The sequence below is a fragment of the Puntigrus tetrazona genome, chromosome 11, assembly GCF_018831695.1.
Source record: "Puntigrus tetrazona isolate hp1 chromosome 11, ASM1883169v1, whole genome shotgun sequence".
NCBI lineage: Eukaryota > Metazoa > Chordata > Actinopteri > Cypriniformes > Cyprinidae > Puntigrus > Puntigrus tetrazona.
Window position 1 is genome coordinate 10832569 of NC_056709.1, and position 20942 is coordinate 10853510.

At 38.2% G+C, this 20942-nt stretch overlaps 1 protein-coding gene across 4 annotated transcripts in view; it reads right to left on the reverse strand.

Moving 5' to 3' along the window:
- Positions 1 to 20942, reverse strand: part of il1rapl1b (interleukin 1 receptor accessory protein-like 1b) — a 145184-nt gene that overhangs the window by 51434 nt on the left and 72808 nt on the right. For all 4 annotated transcript variants that reach the window (XM_043252715.1, XM_043252713.1, XM_043252714.1 and 1 more), the window contains exon 6: positions 5072 to 5146. In XM_043252715.1, coding sequence (XP_043108650.1) covers positions 5072 to 5146 — 75 coding nt within the window. The remainder of the gene's footprint in view (positions 1 to 5071; positions 5147 to 20942) is intronic.

Genomic DNA, 20942 nt, shown 5'->3' on the forward strand with positions numbered 1-20942 from the left:
CGGCAGCGGTCGACTGCAGAGGGACGGAAAATAGCACGGATTTACACAAAGAAACCTGCGGCTTACATAATTATTACTTTTGAAATGGTTCTGTGCACTAGAAAATAAAATCTGGCTAATATACAGAGCAGAAAGAGAGAGAAAAAAATCTTTATCTATTAAAAACACAGATCATTTTACATTTAATGTACATCCCTGTGCTTTCAAAGACCACTTAACAACTAAATCAGATATTCCAAAAATATAAGAGCTCACAAGCTTCTTTCTCATATTTATTTGCATACAGAATTGTAATATCTACATGCCAATTTGCAAATGTCCAGAAGAACAGAACTTTCGAATGACTAGTTCTATTAATGTTCTTCTCAGTTTTAATACATAACCTCTTATCACATTATGCTTTAAAAGCACTCCTGTTCACACGGCCTGAGAGATCTAAAGCAGAACTTGATCTGTAAAATGCAAAACTAGTCCATCCAATCCACTGGTGACCCACTTGCCAAAAGTGTTCTCGTCGAGTCTCTGACAGTCGCGCTCGCCCATTGTTTTGGATCCTCAAGTGGTGCATTCAGATGGAAATGAAAGGCTGGTGGCGCTGCCATTTAGAAAGTGAGTCACGCAGCGCTCGATGGCCATCTCTTGTGCCCCGATGTCAGATCTTATAGTGGAAAATGCATGTCAGGAGTCCTGGCTCAGAGAAAGGAACCGCTGGATCTGGTATTAAAGGCTTATTAGAACAGGGAAAGAGACAAGAAAGAGATATCCCATCAACAAAAAGAAAATTTTAGTGTGCAAATAGTTGGAAAAACCTCACTTCGTGTAGCCATGTTCATGTAAGCAGCTCACAAAATTCCAATAATGCAGACAAAAAAGTGGGTAAAACTGCCAGTGATGAACAGTGTTTAAAAAAAGTCATTAGTTATAGTTACTACTTCTTACAAATAGTAACTGAGTTGGTAACTGAGTTACATGATTCTAACAGTAACTATTCAAATATGTCAAATAGCTTGAATGTAGCCAATATCAATATGTTTCAATAAAAATGTACACAATTTACACAATTTTAATGTTTCTATTGGACAGTGTGAGGGACACCAATCAATTCCAATATATTATTGTAAATATTATCAATTCTCTATGGACACTTTGGGAATAGAGCCAATGAGATTGCCGTTTGCACATTAGTTCTGCCTACTGCCAGAGAAACCAGCAGTTCTTAAAGGCTGAAGAATTCTAAAGGAACTGCAGAGAATACAACAAAGAATACTCTTTACATGTAGAGCATAAATTCAGCATTTTATGTGATACTCTGTATCTTTCTTTGCGTGTGAGAGTCAAAGTTGGTTGGTGACCCGTGAGCCTGATAAGCTACGTCAAATAATTTCAGAAGAACTGAGCCTATAATAAATTATAGTAATGCCACATTTGATTGTCAGTAACGGTAATGGCATCGTAACAGGGGAAACAGTAATGCTTCTGATTAATCGTTACAGGAAATAATATCCATCAATGTTGATAAATGACCTAATACGGCTTGTGACAACAGGCCAAACCAATCAAAAAACATTTTGTTACTAAACTCATTAGGCAACTACAAGAGGACACATATCCACTTAACTTGGCCAGTTTCATCACATACAGACACTTTTTGAGCATAAAGCACTAAATCTAGCATTAAATGACTGGCAGGTGGTGCTCAGGCGGTCATTTCTACACCTGTCCATTCAAGAATCTTAAGCAAAAACAGGTGAAACTTAAAAGGCTCAGCAGAAATGTTTTTGTTGCTCTTCCCTATTAATCTGGCAAATTTCACAACCATCGTCCAAGTGTTTCTGTGAGCAGAACACTTCAACAGCAGAAATACATCAAGCAAACTAACAGATGGGGCTTGGCATCTAATGAAGCTCTGGGAAAAAGAGACAAATCTGAATGTACTACCGCAGACAAACTACTCAGACATGGTTTTGCTAATTTCTGTGGGAAATACTGTAAATGATGATTTAATCATTGAATGCTTTAAATACTTTAAATGATGGGAAAATGACACATGCACTGCAGGTTCATTTTAGATTATTATTAAAACATTGTGCATATGAAATATTATCAACTCTCTATGGACACCTTTGGGAAACTATTAAAAGAGCTGCTTCCAGAAGTCATAGATCCTATTTTGACTATTATTAATTCATCATTGTCATTAAGTTATGTCCCCAAAATCTTCAAATTGGCTGTTGTTAAGCCTCTCGTTAAAAAACTATATCTTGACCCCAAAGACTTATATGGACTCAAATATGGACCCATCTCGAATTTCCTCCTTTTCTGACGAAGATACTAGAAAAGGTAGTATCCTCAATACATTATATTCCTTTTTAGAGAAAATGGTATCAGTGAGGATTTCAAATCAGGATTTGGACCGTACCATAGTACTGAGACTGCTCTCATTAGAGTTACTAATGACCTGCTTCTATCATCTGATCATGGTTGTATCTCGTTATTAGTGCTATTAGATCTTAGCGCAGTGTTTGACACGATTGATCACAACATTCTCTTGAAGAGACTAGAAAACTATGTTGGCATTAGAGGAAGCACCTTAGCATGGTTCAAATCGTATTCATCTGACCGCCATCAGTTTGTAGAAGTAAATGAGGAGGTATCATATCAATCACAAGTGAAATATGGAGTTCCTCAAGGCTCAGTGCTAGGACCGTTACTTTTCAACCTGTACATGTTACCTCTGGGAGATATTATCAGGAAACATGGTGTTAGCTTTCACTGCTATGCTGATGATAATCAGCTCTATATTTCTTTGTGCCCTGTTGATACACACCAAAACATTCCATTTTTATCACAGAGACCATCTCTGCATTTGCATCTTTATCTTTAAAAGTGCTATATAAATAAAAATGATGAAATATTAAAGAATAGAATAGCCATAATATTTTATAACATAATAATATGATAGTGTTCTAATTTAGCATTATAAGATGATAGAACTTTAGTAATTAGAATAACATGAATGTATATTTGTTGACTGGACTGGCAGTGCTTAAGATATTATTTGTTATTTAGTGTTTCTATAAAAAAGGGGGTGTAAAAACTAAAATGATTGTGATAAACGAAATTGTGATGCTATGAATTCTAAATAAATCTATGAAAATGTATTACAATCAGGCCAGAATAAAACAGTTCAAATATGTTTTTTTAGTCTAAACAACTGCCTTTCCTAATACAGAAGCTACAAATCACACCCTGAAATACTATAAACCCTATCCACAGCACTTAGCTCGACATTCATTAGCTTAGAAGAACAGCACGAAACAATGGCAGACGAAAACCAGAGAAAAGACACATTCAAACACACACTCAACCACGCACGCGCACACACACACACACACACACACACACACACACACACACACACATACATTCTGGAACAGATTTCACATCAGCTTAACGCATCCAGCTACAAAACACATCAGCCTGTACAGCCAGGTACAATCAATGGCTGATCCAAGCCAGAACACACTAGTTATGAACTAGCAACGATAAAACATTTTCAAGGAAAAAAATCTAGATTAAATTAAACTTTTCTGTTTGGTTGAAACTGATCTTTGACCAGTGATCTCTCTGAAACATCAACAGCTACTAACCTGAATAATGTTCAGCTACTAACATGAGAAGATTCTGGGCTGTGTGACCATCAACATATGATTTTAACATCTGCATTGTTTAACCCGGGAAGGGAGATCAAAGACTCTCAAACACAATCTTATCATTCAATCAATGTAGTAACACATCTGCATAATTATTGACATCATATCTGCCCCCCAGCATTTGCTTTTTTGCTATCCAAAAATCATATGCAGTCTTGCTTTTGGCTTAGAGATGTACTATGTAGAATTTGTTGTGCATAAATATAATGCCACAACTTTCAGTGAACTCCTCAGGTAATCTGATTAGGGTTGAGTGATGTGATCCACATTTTAACCTTGTCGTTTATATGCATCATTTAACCACACATCACTAAATAACAATTAGGCTAGTAATTAGTCATTACACCAAATTACTATACATTGAACAACATTTTCCACATTACCACATAACAAACAATACAATTACAGTGCCACCAACTTTATCTGCATACATACTGTACAACACACTCACACAAAATGAAATAAACTGTATAGCAGATCTTGACTACTTCATTGTTAATATCGTGCCAAAATGTAAACTAATGCATAGCTCTATTCTGATAACTGTCTGATATAAGCAATATTAAGATATTATAAACACATAAGAATTAGAAAAATTAGAAAAGCACTACCAGACAATCAGAGAGTCCCATCAACCCCAGCTTCTTCAAGAATCGCAGCACAGCAGCTGATTAGCACTGCATTTCTTGTCTAGCCTATCAGCAGTCGTGGTTAGTGGGTTATTCCACGAGTCTGCAGTGATCTGAGCCGGTTAGTCTTTGTGAATAGCCTCATTCATGTTCACTCATTCGAGTCAAAGTCTCTGACACTCATTTAGCCATAAACGAGCATGAAATGTGGCACATAAAAGCTCTATTGTTTTACAAAGGTGTGATTCTGACACATTTCACAGGTGATCAAACACAGCACAATCATTTTGTGGAGCACTGAGAGTCATCCACACACACACACACACACACACACACACAGACACTGCATAGATTTCTATACATTTTAAAGCAGGTTAACAGTATTTTCTATCCCCTAACCTGGCCCCTAAACCTACCCATCACAAAACATGTGCTGAACACTAGATCTACATCAAAACTACTTTTGGCTGATTTATAAGCCTTTTGATATCGTGACTACCAGTCAAAACACACACACACTCTCAGATTCACACGTGCATGCGCATACACACACACACACACACACACACACACACACACAGATACCAGATACTCGTGTGCACACACACACACACACACACACACACACACTCACAGATTCAGATGTGTGCACGCATGCAGCACAATGCACTGCTGTAAGAGCCCTCAGACAGTTATGTAATATCGGTCCATAATAAAGGCTGTTCTCACCCAGCTGCATCTCCAGGATGCTCATCTTATTTTCAAACGGGTAGAGGATCTTGGGAGGTTTGTCAGTCAGCGGTGCTGTGTGAGAAAATAAAACAAGAAAGCAAATGATTAGTTGCATGTCAACGCTGTCCATCTGTGTCTGATAGAGCTGCAGAGATACATGTTAAATCCTAAACATCAATGATTCAGCTGGATATGAACTGTTTTTAACATGTATACCCTTACTAAAAAGTAGTATATTTCAAGTTTATTTTATTTAGTCTACTTAGAGTATACTTAAACTTTACTTATGTAGTAAGTAGTATATGTACTAGTTTATGTACTAGTAGTATATTTATAAGTGTACTATTTCAATACTGATTGGGACTAAATTGGTCCACTTTCTAGTATATAAAAGTATACAACTAGTATACAGCAATGTTTTAGCTTGCACTGCAACTATACTGAAAGCAAACTGACATACTGACAGGTATACTGACAGTTTACTAATTAACTTGTTGCATTTTTAGTAAACTCAATAAACTACTAGTTTACTAGTAAGTTTTTTTAAGAGAAGCAGTAACACTTTATTTTGATGGTCCCTGATGAACATTCTGTTAACACCTTGCACCTACATGTTAACTTTTACAAGTAGACCGTCTGATTATTACCTGCTAAATCTTTATTGTGCTGATCTCAACAGACCTTCTACTGACTATAGAAAACATTTCAAGAACATGTGAACTTACTCTAACCCTAATCCTACCAGTCTACTAATACTATAGTAGCACAACAGATGAAGTCTGTTTACATTCGACGTGACAAAATGAAAATCAGAAAAATTTCTTTCAAACTTCAAACCACAGCTCAAATGTCTTTTGATACCACTTGACTTCATCCCAAAATTAAAAAAAAAAAAAAAAAAAAAAAAAAAAATATATATATATATATATATATATATATATATATATATATATATATATATATATATATATATATATATATATATATATATATATATCTTTATTTATTCCTTTCCCTTCTAGCTTGTACTTTGAACTGGTGTTACGAGCACTTCCTCTGTCTGTTTGCCTCTTGACGGTCTTTGCCCATTGCTTACACACTAAAACCGAATGCTTAGATCAGATCCTCAATACCTAAACTTCTTGTAGAATACTTTAAACACAGTGTAACCATAGCTTAAACACATTGTCAACTCTGCACTTTGTTTACAATTCTGTAACATGCTTATTGCGAAACACTACACATGTTTTGTTACACTGGACACTTTGTTCAAAAAAGAAATCACCTAATATCATTGGGAAAAGCAAAGAGTCCCCTCCAACCTCAGTCGGTACAAGGCCATTCCAATTGGAGAACAGGTATATATTCAGGTTTCTACTCTTGACTGTTACCTACTGTATACATCACATGATGTTTTCCACAGAATGGTTGGACGATCTCCTTAGGGTAGAAAGGGAATGGCTCTTTACTCAACAACAAGAGCTTGCCATCACTGAAATGATGCAATAAAATAATGTAATCTGAGTTGCAATAACGCATAATTGCAGATATAAATGTATTTATCAATATGAACAGGGTCAGCATTTCTACACTAAGTTGCATCCTACAGAAATACATGACATAACTTCAGACTGAAGCAGCTGTACAGGGTCAATGTCAGGGTCAAGGATCTGCACCATTATTACATGCAGATGTGTGTCTTCTTTATATCTTTTTTTACAAACATGATGCTGATGCTTTGATGCCGCCACAGGAGTTCATCTGTGTGGATGAGGCAGGCTTCAATCTGGCCAAACCTGTAGTTGGAAAAAGGGCTGTTGTAAATATCCCTGGCCAGCGTGGGGGAAATATCACCTTGTGTGCTGCAATTAGTGTCCAAGAACTCCTGCATCACCATGCCAGTCTACGTCCCTACAATACAGGACAGATCATTGCATTTCTAGATGTACTACATGACCAAAGCAGCCAAGGGATAATGTCAGTTTCCACCAGGCGGCTCTGGCCTGAGATTCTGTAATGGTTACGGTTGTTGAACCACTTTTAAACATGTCCCCTTACACCCCCTTTCTGATTTTGATCAAGTAAATGATCGGCAACCACAAGCTTTTGGGTGATGTTCGGAGAGTTCCTGCAGCATCACATCGATGTGTTCTTCAACAGTGAACCCAGCTTCTGTACCGTATTACAGTAACCCACACATTCAGATTAGATCTGAAACACAGCTTTCATAAATGTTTTCTTCTTCCTGCTGATGTGCAACCTCTCCACAGAGAAAATCTCATTAACCTAATGAGCTTTTTCACTATGAAATATGCATTGATTATTTTGTTTCATGTAAAACTGCACAGACAGATTCGGTTTGCGTGAGCTTCTGTTCAACAGCCAGATGGAGACACGTTTGGATCTGGCACAAGGGAGCAACGGCGAAGAGCAACGCAGAAAGCAAAAATAAACCTGTTCCAGGGTTTTCAAGCGAGGAGACGGGTTTGGAGCATTTGTGGCATGTGTTAAACTCACCGGCTGCATTGAGATGAAAGCATGAACACAGGTGAAGTGAACGGCAGCTGCTCTCTTTTCTTGCTCCGTGAAGCTGAGTTTAAACCGTGGGAATTTGGACGAAACGTAAACCGTCTGATTGTTCATCCGAAATCCAATTTCTGCTCGAGAGAGGCCGCCGGTAACGGCTGAGTATTTGGGATCATTATTCTGTGGCAGAGGTTCAAGAGAAAAAGTAATGAATCGCTGGGCAAAATATTTGCATTGCCGTCTTCTCTCTATCTCTGATTAGCTCTTGTTTCCTCAGAGATTAGGTCTGTCTTGTGTGTATGTGCTCAGCAGGAGCTTTATTAGATACACTTCTCTAATACTACCAGGGAACTCTGTGTCCCAAATCATTCTGAGCTCAACAAGTGTCTGAAAAATCCCGCAGAGAAATACATACGTCATCATGTATGACAACACAGCTTCAGATGATGAGCTTTATGAAGCTGCATGTGCTCAGTAACAGCTCAGGCACAGACTGCAGTGTTTCTAGCTTGTTTCTGCTTACATTTCCAAAATGTACACACTAATCCAAGAACAGCACACACAAAATGCAAAATCCAATTTGCTCAGTGTGCAGAACTCATTCAGAAACACAGAAACACACAACACAATTAACTCAAGCATCAAAAAATGAACAGGCACATTTATCCCTGCGAGAACATTCAGCGGCAGATCTGATGACACACACTTCTGGAAAATTAATCCTGGTGGCGAGAGACAAAGAGGAAGAGAAGGGGAAAATAAAAATGAAGGGGATGAGGTCAAAAGTCATTTGTTCTAGATGAAATAAAAGCACTGTAGTTGAGCGTGTTCTTCTGCATGGACTGAGCATGAGGGAAGTTGACCTCATCTGCAGGGTTTCAATACTACTTACAAATACAATACAATTACTTCAGACGAGAGGAAATACTGTAGCACTGCCTCAAACTCACTACTGTTAAATTGATTCGTATCCAAGTATTCCTTACATCTGCTCTATTTGTGCAGAGATGACTGTCTAGGGAAGGCAGAGAAGTCTTTGTCATAAAAAAAGAAACTGCTATAAAAGATAAGGATACTACCATTACCGCAATAAAACTCGGCGGAGGATGCTGAATGAATGAATTTACAGTACCTGACATTATATTCTGATGTGTGTTCACTATATATTCAGTTCTTTAGTCTTTTAACTTTTCTCTTCTTGTGATTTTCATTTACGGTTAGATTTCTTTACAGTAGCGTAATGAAAGTAAAGTTTTCTTAAATTATGTTGCTAAATTTGACTGAATCTGCACCCCTCTATTTGTGTTGTATACTGAAACAGACATTGTCTGGCTATGAGAAAATGGTGAATTCATTCATGAATTATGTTTTAGAAATCAGGAAAAAACAGTCATTCCTGTTAGATTTATGTGCGTTACGGAGAGAACTATGTGTTGTGTTTTGCAAAAAAAAAAAAAAGAAAAGTCTTATATGAAACTGAAAACGGAGTCAAAGGCCTAAAATTAGTGTATGGCTTTGTAGATTTGGATATTGGCAAGATTTATGTCATTCCACTCAAATCACTCAAATTTATCCTCGCCAGCATGACATTCATGGCCAAAAGAATATTTTGTTGTATGAGCATCTGAACATGGTACTTTATCAAAAGAAAAAACATGCATTCTGTTTCATCAACACTTGAATGTGGGAGAATTGACTACAAAAAAAGCTTAGGCAATGCCATTTTTGTTATAGACCAGGTCTGAATGGGATTCAGAAGGATGATCTAAGCATAGATGAAGTTGAGCACTTCAACACATCCAAAGCAGTCCTACACCACTTCAGAGATCCTCATTCCGTTCTATAACATTAGCGGTTTTTATTTTTTTTATTTATACAGATTAATGTTTGATCACAATGCTTCGATTGCTTGGATCAGGAGATTCTGTACATTTATAAGTAGTATATAGCATATTATTAGTACACATCCATTTTTCTTTTATGCCACGTTCCATAAAGATATTTTGTTAATTTTCTACTGTAAACATATCAGAACATAATTTCTGATTAGCAATATGCATTGCTAAGAAATTTGAAGGCAATTTTTTTTATAACCCTCAGATTATACGTTTTCAAATAGTTGTATCTGTCCTGTCCTAACAAACTATACCTCAATGGAATGCAACGCATGTGAGGATGCAACGGAGGTGAGAATCCTGTTTCTTCTAGAAATGAAAGTAATAAAAGGACAATCTAGTCATTTTTTACTGGACTACAGCTCTGTGGAGAAACATCACCCACATGATTGATATATCCTCATCTCATAATTACCACAATAAGCCCTCCCCGTGGCCCGATACACACAAATAGTCTCATCCCGTTGACCTTTCCACTAGTTTCATCCATGTGAAACCCTCACTGCTGTGATCCTGCGTGCCGTTAGTCGACGCTGTACGGCTAATCACGGCAGGGTGAGAGCGCTCTGCTCCGGGGGGTCTCTGTAAGAAATGTCAGCACTGAGACGGGAAGGAAATTGCTTTCCGTACGGCTGCTGAACATCACAGGCTCCCAGCCAGGCCCAGAACCGAGCCTTCTGAACATAATCCACTTCTAAACATGCCGCAAGCCCCAGCTTTTGTTCCAGAGATGAGCGACGCTGTCGGGGTAAGAGGCTGACATCTTCCTCCTGAATATAATTGAGTCCCACTGGTTCTGTAAATTAGTAAAGAGACACACTAAGAGGAAAGTTCTGGCAACCAGCAGAGAAGGTGCGATAAACGAAGCTGAATTACACAGTGTTTCTTCTGTTGGCTTCTTGAATCTAGCGCACTACAAAAAGCGCTGCATTAGAAACACTAGCTTTCAAGTAACATTAACATTGTTTTTTTCAGAAGACACAAAACGCCAGTCAAATGTTCCTCCTGCTCTCGTATAGAGGTTTATTGTGCAGGCGGAAAATCCAGCAATCCATAAAAGCATCAACATATTGTAAACAATATGAAATTTTATTAATTTAATAATAGTTTTTAATTTAATTATTTACAAGATTTGTCAATAAATTAATCCAATTAAAATAACACTTTTATCTGTTAAAATACCCCAAGCTATATTTGTGTTAATTGAGAAAGTATTAAGCAGATACAGAGAGTAGCTTTAGAAATATATATTTTATAGGATTCAACATAGCTTTGATATCAACAGTCTTTAAAATACCTTCTCTTCACACCACAGACAAACACCAACAAACTTCAACAGACAAGTTGACTCAAGTTGGCCGTTGGATTTAGAATCTAATGAAAAACAACAGTCATGTTCATACTGCACCAACGGACATGAGACAAAAAACCCTCATTGGCTGGAAAAACAATTGATTATCCTATGTCCACAATCCAAATTGTACTTAATGTCTTTCTGTGTTATTCTTCACAAGAAAAAACAGCTGTGTGTGAAGCTGTGGTTGCTGTAAAAACAAACTCAACCGTGACAACCAACACACTGCTAACACACTGATCCACTGATTTGAATTATACTCTAAATAACAAACTATAGCTTCAAGCAGGTGGCAGATTTATTCAGGGATTCAGTAAATGGCTCATTTTGTGAAAGAGCCTTTGAATCATTGGTACACCTGTTTTGTGTAAAACACAGATTCATTTATAAGTGAAACATTGCTGTGTTGCTCATAGATGCACAACATTTCTGCTTTGGTTCTGAAGCCAATCTTTTTGAAGGCAAAACAATATTAACTTTTTATTTAAAGAACTGTTATGTAAAATCACATAAAATCATTGTATTTGGTGATGTTTATGTGAATATAACATATAACCCATATAACCCTAACCCTAAAACCTGTATGAGGAGCATTTTTGTCCTAATATCTCCAATTTTAATACACAAGAGCCCTAGTTATAATATAACACATGAATAGAAAAGAAAAATCAGGGCATTCAGCTAAATGAAGGATTTCTGTGGAGGGGTAAAGTTTTGCTGGAACCCTGGGTTGGCCCATCGACCGTCTATCGAGCCAGAGGAGAACTTCAAAGCCTGGAGCGTGCTTCGACCCTTTTGAATGTGCTCAGTAAACGAACCTCGTGACCTTCAAGAGCCACTCTTTCATCCGGCCAGAGGATGCGACCGGAGACAGACTGCCATCAAAAGCCCTTCAGACGCTTAATGAGAGCTTTTTAAACGCCACTGTTAGCATCTGCTCATTATAAACCTCACATCGATTCATTTCTTTTAATTAAAAACCTTCTTCGAAAGTTCTGAGCTGAACACAGCGTACCTGCACACCCTGGTTTTATTGTATCAGAAGTGTTTTTTTGGTGTATTGATTACTGTTTTTGCTACAAACACCATGGTTAAACTAGGATTAATATAGCAAGGTTCATTTGTGGCTACCGTGGCTTAACTATAGTAAACATGGTTTTATTTGGAGACTGTAAGTTGCTGGAGGAACTGGGAGGAAGGCCTGTCTCAGGTACATTTAGCTCTGTATCTCTCCCACAAAGCACGGGCTCCAGCTCATCTCCTCTGAGAAAAGGGTAAATAATGAATGCGTGTCTCTCTAATTAAAGAGCTCAGTCGCTCGCGGTCACGCATGATTACGCCGGCGCACTCAAAGAATAGATCTGAGCGCTGGCCCTCCAGAAGTCGCCTGACACGGCGAGCGCGCATTGTTTGAGAGCTCCAGCAGAACACTAACGTGTGTGAGTGAAGCCGTCTGACATTTCTCTGCTGATTAACTTTAATACCCTCTGTCAATGGCCGCTCTGCCTTACAACAGCCGACACTATCGACACGGACGAGCCACGATGATTACTACATGAACGCCCACTTAGTGAGTCCACTTGCCATTCTTCCAGAGCACAAACGTGACAGACAACTAAAAACAGAATGATATCGAAGGGTTTCGATGTGGCTAGTTAACCCTCATTTGAAAAGGAACACAGAAAAATGGATCAAGCCAAGACGAACATTCAAATTCTGCCACGATTTTCTCATTTTCAAGCTGTTCCAAAGGTGTCTTTCTTCTGATGAACACAAAAGAAGAAATGAAGAAGCCAAAATGTTTTCGGTTCCCAGTGACTTTCATAACGTGTTTTTTTCAATACCTACCTATTTGGTTACAAACATTCTTCATGATATCTTATTTTTTGTTCAATACTCATACAGGTTCGAAATCACTTTTGAGAGAGATTTAATGATAGCAGAACTTTGACTTTTATGCGAACTATCCCTTTAAATTACAGTTGTTTTTGACGCACACAACAGCAGAAACACACCAAATCAGCTAATTCTCAGCATTTGACTTAGTTCTCAATTTCATAAAATGCTTCTTGCAAAACACAACACACAATACTCTCTGTAACACACAACTAATCTAGCAGGAAGTATCTCGATTTCGTTTCGCAAACACGACCCACACTAATGCCACACTAATTCATCAAGTCTTCTCATGAGCAAACACTCATTACCTTACAACAACCAGTCATGAATTTAGAATAATCCTAGAAATAGGCCACTGGTCAAGTTATTTATATATTTTTTTAATGTTGTGTAATCTTTTTTTAAATCTTTGAAAAAATTATTTTATTGATTAAATGATTTCTATATTTATTTATTAGTTTTTTTAAGTCTACCGGGTGGGATGGGTGGGAGTTTGTCCTAAATTTGCACAATTGCTTTTTGATTTATATTACTGTTTCCAAAAATGTATAAACAGTTGTTACAAAAAAACCAGAGAGAGAGAAAAATGACAAAGTTCTTTGTCTGTGTGTATGTGATATATCAAAAATATAATATTATGGCAAATGTTTTTTTAATGTAAGACAAATGTTTTCATTTGACATTTTGTGTGTGCTGTTCTTGGATCAGTGTGTAAAGTTTTAATAGTCTGAAACAAAAAAAAGAAGATGTTGCAATCGTTTTTTTTTTCTAAAGAACATTTGGAACATAAAAAAATAAAAACATCCACATCAGAAAGCTGGTCAGACAAATTTGGGCAGGTAAATGATGTTTAAACTGATGAACAAGCATTATCTGACACAAACATCGATCATGAATTCTGCAGAAGAAACACAGAGCGAACTGCAAGCATCTTAAATTATATCTTACACCCGAGTCACTTCCTAACATGGCAGCAGAGGGTTTAATGAGGAGCTGAAGCTCTCTGAAGTGCTGGTGCTCTATCATTAGAGATGCTGGGTGTCTGCTCACAGTAATGGAAACACCGCTCCACCTGCTCACGCCGACTTGTTATGAGCTGAAGTCAGTTCCTCCACAACAAACCAAACGAATGGCGATCAGCTGAGGACTGTCCTGTCCGTAACATCACGGCTTATCTTTGCCCTGTGTCAAAACTTTCTGTTTGCTAATGAGCCAGGGGCTTCTTTAACAGGAAATTTATCGCAATCCCCTGTGAAGCCACTTCCTGTGTAAGGTAAGGCAGCATAATTAACTTACAGCCATGATTTAGCCCTTTTAAATGAGCTCTCTCCTTTTTCTTAATTATTCCACCTTCTTTGACACAGTGGTTAACGTCCTCTCTCCTTCGAGGGTTTGTCTCTGGGGCTCCTGGGCGTCTGTCGTTAAAGCACTGGAGTCATCAGCGTGTTGGCTTAATGAACGTGTTCGTTGACCTGCAGCACATCCACAGGTAGGCCCTCGGCACGTTCCATCGATTCCTGGACGTCACTGTATACAACCTTCTCAGCAGCCACAGGTACATAAAGTAATCTCTTTTCATGCACTTATTTTATTTACGTATTGCACTAAAAACGAAGTGTTCACAAAATGTATTTAGAAAACACCTGCGTGTACTGCTGTATGAAAGATGATTTAAGTGTACTACAAGTGGTAACTAAACACATTTTTTATTAAAAGAGCATTTTAGTTCATATTCACGGTGTCCCAAAATAGCACAGTTGAGTACACTTGGCGATACTAAAGTATAATATTCATGAATAATTATACATTATTTTATAAATATAATGATTATATTTTAGTGCACAAAAATAAAACACTTTAAAGGGGTCATCAGATGTCCATTTTCCACAACTTGATATGATTCTTTAGGGTATTAATGAAACGTCTATTTAACGAGATTTAAAAAAGCACTGGGTGGATGGTTTTGATAATAGAGTGATCGTGTTCAAACAATAAAAGTCCATGTCGCGACCCCTTTTAAGTACATTATGGGAGTGTGCTTTTTAACCTCTGGGAGACCTGGTGTCTAGATAGACATTTAGCTCTGGGCCCTTTTTCTCCCTGCCATGACGAGCTCACGTCAAACTATCAGCAGAACGAGCTGCGCACAAAATTTCAGATGTGGAGGAATTTTCCAAACTTATAATTAAGCAGATGTGCAAATGGTAAGCGAATGGTAATTAATCATGATTACTTTAATTATGCATTGTTTTCTCAATAATGAGGGCGATGCTGCAGCACACGATGTGCTTTCTCACGGCCGGCGACGGCTCAGTCACGCCAATCGAACAACGCTGCAGTGGATATTAAAAACGTCAATCTTACTCATGCAAATAACTTTGCCTCATTTTCAGCTGGTGAACTTACAGAAATTATTTTTCTCACTCTTTCTTTGAAGTGAATTTTTCTTCTCTTGTGAAGAAAATGATGTGATATAATCTTTAATTAAGAGATAGAGTAAATGTCCCTCTCGCACAGGAACGCTGCACCGCGGCGTGAAGAAGAGACGCCACTCGTGTCGAGAGTTTATAGTGGAAATCAAAAAGAGCCACTTGATTGTTTTAACTGAATGAATATGCATGAATGTCACTGTCTGCATCTCAACAAAACACACAAAGACCAGATAACAGACGGCTTCAACGACATAAATCTAGCAGAAAGATGTTTGCAGGAGATTATAAACGCTTGGAGTGAAACTCTCTCTCTAGTTTTCATCTTAGAATCTCAGCTGGCCAATCAAACGCGAGCGGCACACATCAGCCATCTGTTCTCTTCAGCAGAACATTAAAGTCAACACTGACACGCTCACTTCTACCCTTGACGAACTGCACTGAATCTCGGATCACAAACGTAGCAGTGACGGAGGATCTGAACAAACACCTGGTGCATCAGAAGACTGCGCTCACTCTCGACATCAGGAAAGATCTGTGCTCATTTAGTTCACCGCTGATTAAATGAATCGTATTAATGGTGGTTAAATGTTTATTAAATAAGAATGAGTGCATGCAGACAGACTGCTGGAGTGACAGACAAATAGAACAGGGAGGACATGTGAGGGACACTAAAGGTGCATGACTGGACTGATAGAAGCTAGGTTTTCCAAAAACGTCATTCTGTCTCATTTATTAGCTTCTTTGCCGTGACACAAGTCCCCATGAGTCTGTGAGTATTCAGTGCCCACCAGAATAGAAAAACAGGTACACATACTCACTCACTCACTCACTCCAAATGTGCTAAACATGTTGCTAAGATTATCCAGAGATGATGGAGCAGTGGAATGACATGCTGTCTCTAAAGCTAAAGCAGTTAACTATTTGCTAATCATATAGCTGTTAAAAGAAAACAGCTACGTCTCTATTAGTGCTATTGGATCTCAGTGCAGCGTTCGACACTATCAATCACAGCATTCTCTTGAATAGACTAGAAAACTATGTTGGCATTAGTGGAAGCACCTTAGCATGGTTCAAATGGTACTTATCTGAATGCCATCAGTTTGTAAAAGTAAATGAGGAGGTATCATATTGATCACAAGTGAAAAATGGAGTACCTCAAGGATCAGTGCTAGGACCGTTACTTTTCACGCTTCAGTATTATCAGAAGATATGGTGTTAGCTTTCACTGGGTGAAGATGCTGAAGATACCAGAGAAAAACACCAAACTGAGAAACTAACAGAATGTATGGTTGATATAAACTAGATGACGAGTAATTTCTCACTGCTGAATTCAGAAAAAACAGAGGTGTTAATTATCTGTAATAACCTAGAACACTGTCGTACACTCAAGGGCTGCTCTGTTAATTCTTCTTCATCAGTTAGGAACCTAGATGTGCTGTTTGATAACAATCTTGCCTTAGAAAGTCATGCTTCTGGCATCTGTAAAACAGCCTTTTCCTTAATTTTCCTTAAACCAGGAAGTATGACCATATTAATCAGGTCCTGTCAACACTGCACTGGTTCCCTACCAAACATTGGATAGATCTCTTATCACATTATAGTTCTGCACGTCCGCTGTGTCTTAAAACTCCAGCCATTTGATAATGGTAACCTAGAATATCAAAATCGACTACGGGCGGCAGATCTTTTTCCTATCTAGTACCTAAACTCTGGAACAATCTCCCTAACAGTGTTCTGGAGGCAGACACACTCTGTCAGTTTAAATCTAGATTAAAGACACATTTCTTTACTCTGTCTTACATATAACACACTAATAAGCTTCTATAAATCAAATCCGTTAAAAGATTGTAAAGATGCATTAATTAGATCAGACGGAACCGGGAACGCTCCCCATAATGTACTTGTTACATCTTAAACAGAATAACATCTATGCTAATATTAGTTTCTTTCTTATTCTGTTTCTCAGGCCGTATCCAGATCAGATGGTGGATCAGCACAAAGAGGTGATGTCTGCAGCCCTGATCATAAACGGAGACCAGAACACTCTTACACACACAAAAAGTCCCTTACACAATCTGACTTGATTCCAGGGATCCTATTGAAACTGAGTCGATCTAGACAATGACGTATCTGCATTCAATAATGAAATGCGTTTAAATGAAAATTAAGTTGAACTTTAACTGAAAATTGTCAATCTATACATTACCAACACTCTATTCTTCAGTTTGATACTGATCGGTGCTTTGACACAATATGTATTGTTAAACATGTTATATAAATAAAGGTGATTGATTGATTGAAACAAGCTGAAGCAAAGCAAAAGGTTTCAGCTGAATCTCAAGAAGAGCACAAGCAAAAGGAGAAGAGCAGTCGCTGTCTATTTCAGCAGATTTTTCTTTAGCAATACTAACCAAACATCAAGGGAAAAAACACCTTATTACTAATATTGTGATGAATCATCTGCTGATGTCCCAAACAATGCATGCCAATAAACACAAGTATAAAACACAAAATGTAAATATACTAGATCATATCAACGTTGATAATTTATCTGTAGCCTTGTATATTAGACTACTACAACCATCAGTCCTCAAAAAAAATGACAGCACGTGCAGACAAATCTATTCTGTATATACCATTTATTCTGATGAACATACAATGAAATTTTTTTTTCTGGTATAAATATCTATAAATTCTTAAATCAGAATGCATTTACTTGACAACTAAAATTAGTATTAGATATTATGTCTTGTTTACTGAAAATATTATACAAATATTTAATTTTGATAAGAAAAAAGATTTAAAAGCTAATCAAGATTATTTCTCTTATCCCATCAGCATATATTGCGCTTGTTTTAAGCAAAAAACAACCAAATTTAGATTTGTTTTTCAGACAGCATAACATCCCCTCCTTAAAGGAGGGGATAACATGCACTTCTATGCATTCAGAGTTGTTCACACTGTCACTGCCACTGGGGTCCAATAAAGGCCGGAGTGTAAGGTTGATACGGGAATCAATGCTTACATACTACTGGACAGGTCAGCAGGTACAAGAGGCTTTATGAGAGCTGGAGAACAGGAGGGAAAATGACCCGGCTCCGGCAGCTGTCATGTGGCAGAGGGGAAGAGAGGGTGCAAATTACAGCCTGCTGGGGTTGAAGACACCACACAGAAATGATTATGTCTGATGTAACCTGCCACTTCCATTAAGAGACAGACACAGGCCTGCGGATCTTCCTGGTTTCGTGTAACGGGCCGTGATCTGACCCTCCGTGTGACCAGACGGGAAAACGTGTCTGTGACATGACAAGCCTGAATTATTCATGCAGCCGCTCAGTTCTTACAAACGTGAAGGACAGTCCTGACCTTTTCTCACCTGCAGTATGCTTTCAACAGTTGAGTGGGGCTTTACAGGTTGAAACATTTCCTTCGTACAAAATGTGACTTGTCCTAAGAAGACCTCAGTCTGTCTACCACACACACACACACACACACACCCAAGCCAAATAAGACTTATTTGTTCTGGAAGGACGACCGAGGGCTGTTCCAGTTGCCACTGAAACAATGTGCTATTAAAACTAGAGGAAAGCGTTCAATTATAACAGGATGATGTGTTTACTGACAGCTCTGCCTGAGAGCCAATTACTTCGTCTTGAAAAACATAGCTAAATTCTGGGTCGGTCTGGAGCATAAAAATAAAGCGCTTGCCTTCTTCTCAAGTTAGATTCTTTATTCAACAATGCACCAATTCAATAAACCAACACCTTGAAAACATAAATATGCCTGACATGCCTTGCATCCACAGACTGTAATTATCATTCATTCTCAGTGTCTTATTTTGATTGGAGGTTATAGCCTGCCGTTTCCAAATCGACCTCTAGAGGGAGTAGAGCCATCGAAACAATCACGGTAAATAATGAAAATAATGTTCTGAAAAAAATTAAACTCCAAGGTCGCTGGATCATTCTTTCATAAGTCTGAAACTTAAACAGATGCCTGATATCATAAAGGTAAGTGATGAATTTCAAAATGAAAATAAGCGATTCCAAATAAGAAAAGGTAGAAAAAATGTGGGTGTGAGAGCAAAGTGTTTATGGCTTTCCATTAACAGCAGTTTAACACTCTGAATGCTGAGACACAAATTGAGTGATAATTTGCCAGAGAGACGCATTAATTGATGAAGTGTGATCGTCATTACAGATCCCAGATGTATGAATTCATGAGACAGCTGACATTTACACATACTGCATTAGCACTTATCATTCAGAGAAGAGAGAGAGAGAATGTAACGGAAACAATAAATGTTTTCTATACAGGAATATAAACACGTACTGAGCTCAATAACTGTACTTGAACAAACATATTCTAATGCTGACTACAATCTAGATCTTTCAACCCCACCCACTCATCTGGCCACACCTCTAACTTCACCCTAGCCCCACCCCATCCCTGCCCCGTTCCTCTGGCTTACATCTTGAACTCTACCCTAGTCCCACCCACTCCTCTGATCACAACTCTAACTCCACCCCTAGCCCCACCCACCCATCTTTAACTCCACCCCAAATCCCAGCTGACTGAAAGCTCCTTCTGTAGCAAACTGAACGATTGCTGATGAAAGCCTCTATACTAACGATCTCAGACTGCAATTGATAGAGAAAATGGCACGTATTAACAGCCATTAAGAGCAGAATGAAAGGAAACGGTGCATTCATGTGTCCTGTAGCTCTGTACTGCAGGTCAGAGAGCACACTACCACACAGCCTTTCTTTGGACAGCCGTTAGTGAAGATATTCATTTCACACAGCAAAGAAAACACATCAAATGGCCTTTTATTCACTGACTCACTTTTAAGGCATGTTTAGAGTGCTTTCTGCGAGAGGAGGATTAAAAGAGAGAGAGAGAGAGACATGGAAGGGATAGGAGACGTACAGCATAAAAACCTGTAACCACATGAATACAGAATTTAATCAGCGCAAAGAAAGGCATGAATGGAGAAGAATAAGGAAGACCACCAGCTTTAAACAGGTTTTATTGCTGAAAACCACTTCTCCCTCTCTCAGCAGACCATCTCTTCAGAGGGTTGGACAGTCAGAGAAGAAACTTGGACTCAAGCACTTAAATCACAAAAAAAACTGACTTGTGACTTGGACCTGGACCTTAGCATCAGACATACTCACGGGTCTCTGACTGATATGTGTCTTGTCCAACCACTAATGACAATAATCAGGTGACAAGGTCCAGATTTCAGGATACTCTCCAAGTTCTCTGATGTAAGTTGGATGGAAAAGTGTCTCTGCATAATATAACTGATTTCTGCTCTTCTGTTTGAACAGTAGCTCCACGCATCAATACGAAAGCGATTTAGCTTTCGCAGGTTGATAAGTAGAAGGACAATAATATAAGGAATCTCGTATAATGTTTTGATAATGCGTTCATCACAATGCATTCTGGGAGTCATAAATACATACACATACTACATAAATAAATATTTAAATCAATCGATTAATAATACAAAAAAAAAAGAAAAAGCTTCTTCAGCCCTTAATATTTGCAAACAATTAGCTTTGTCATAAATACAAAGTCATACCATATATAGGGGCCTTAGAATGAAGAAGGTTGAAAAGACCCTGAATATTAGTCTTAGATTCCAGACCACATCTCGCTCGTGCTCCACCAAGATGGAGGATCCTGTGTAATTAATGAAGAACACTTTAAAAACAGCCCTTCATTTGACCAGGCCTCGCTAATGACTGCTAAATATA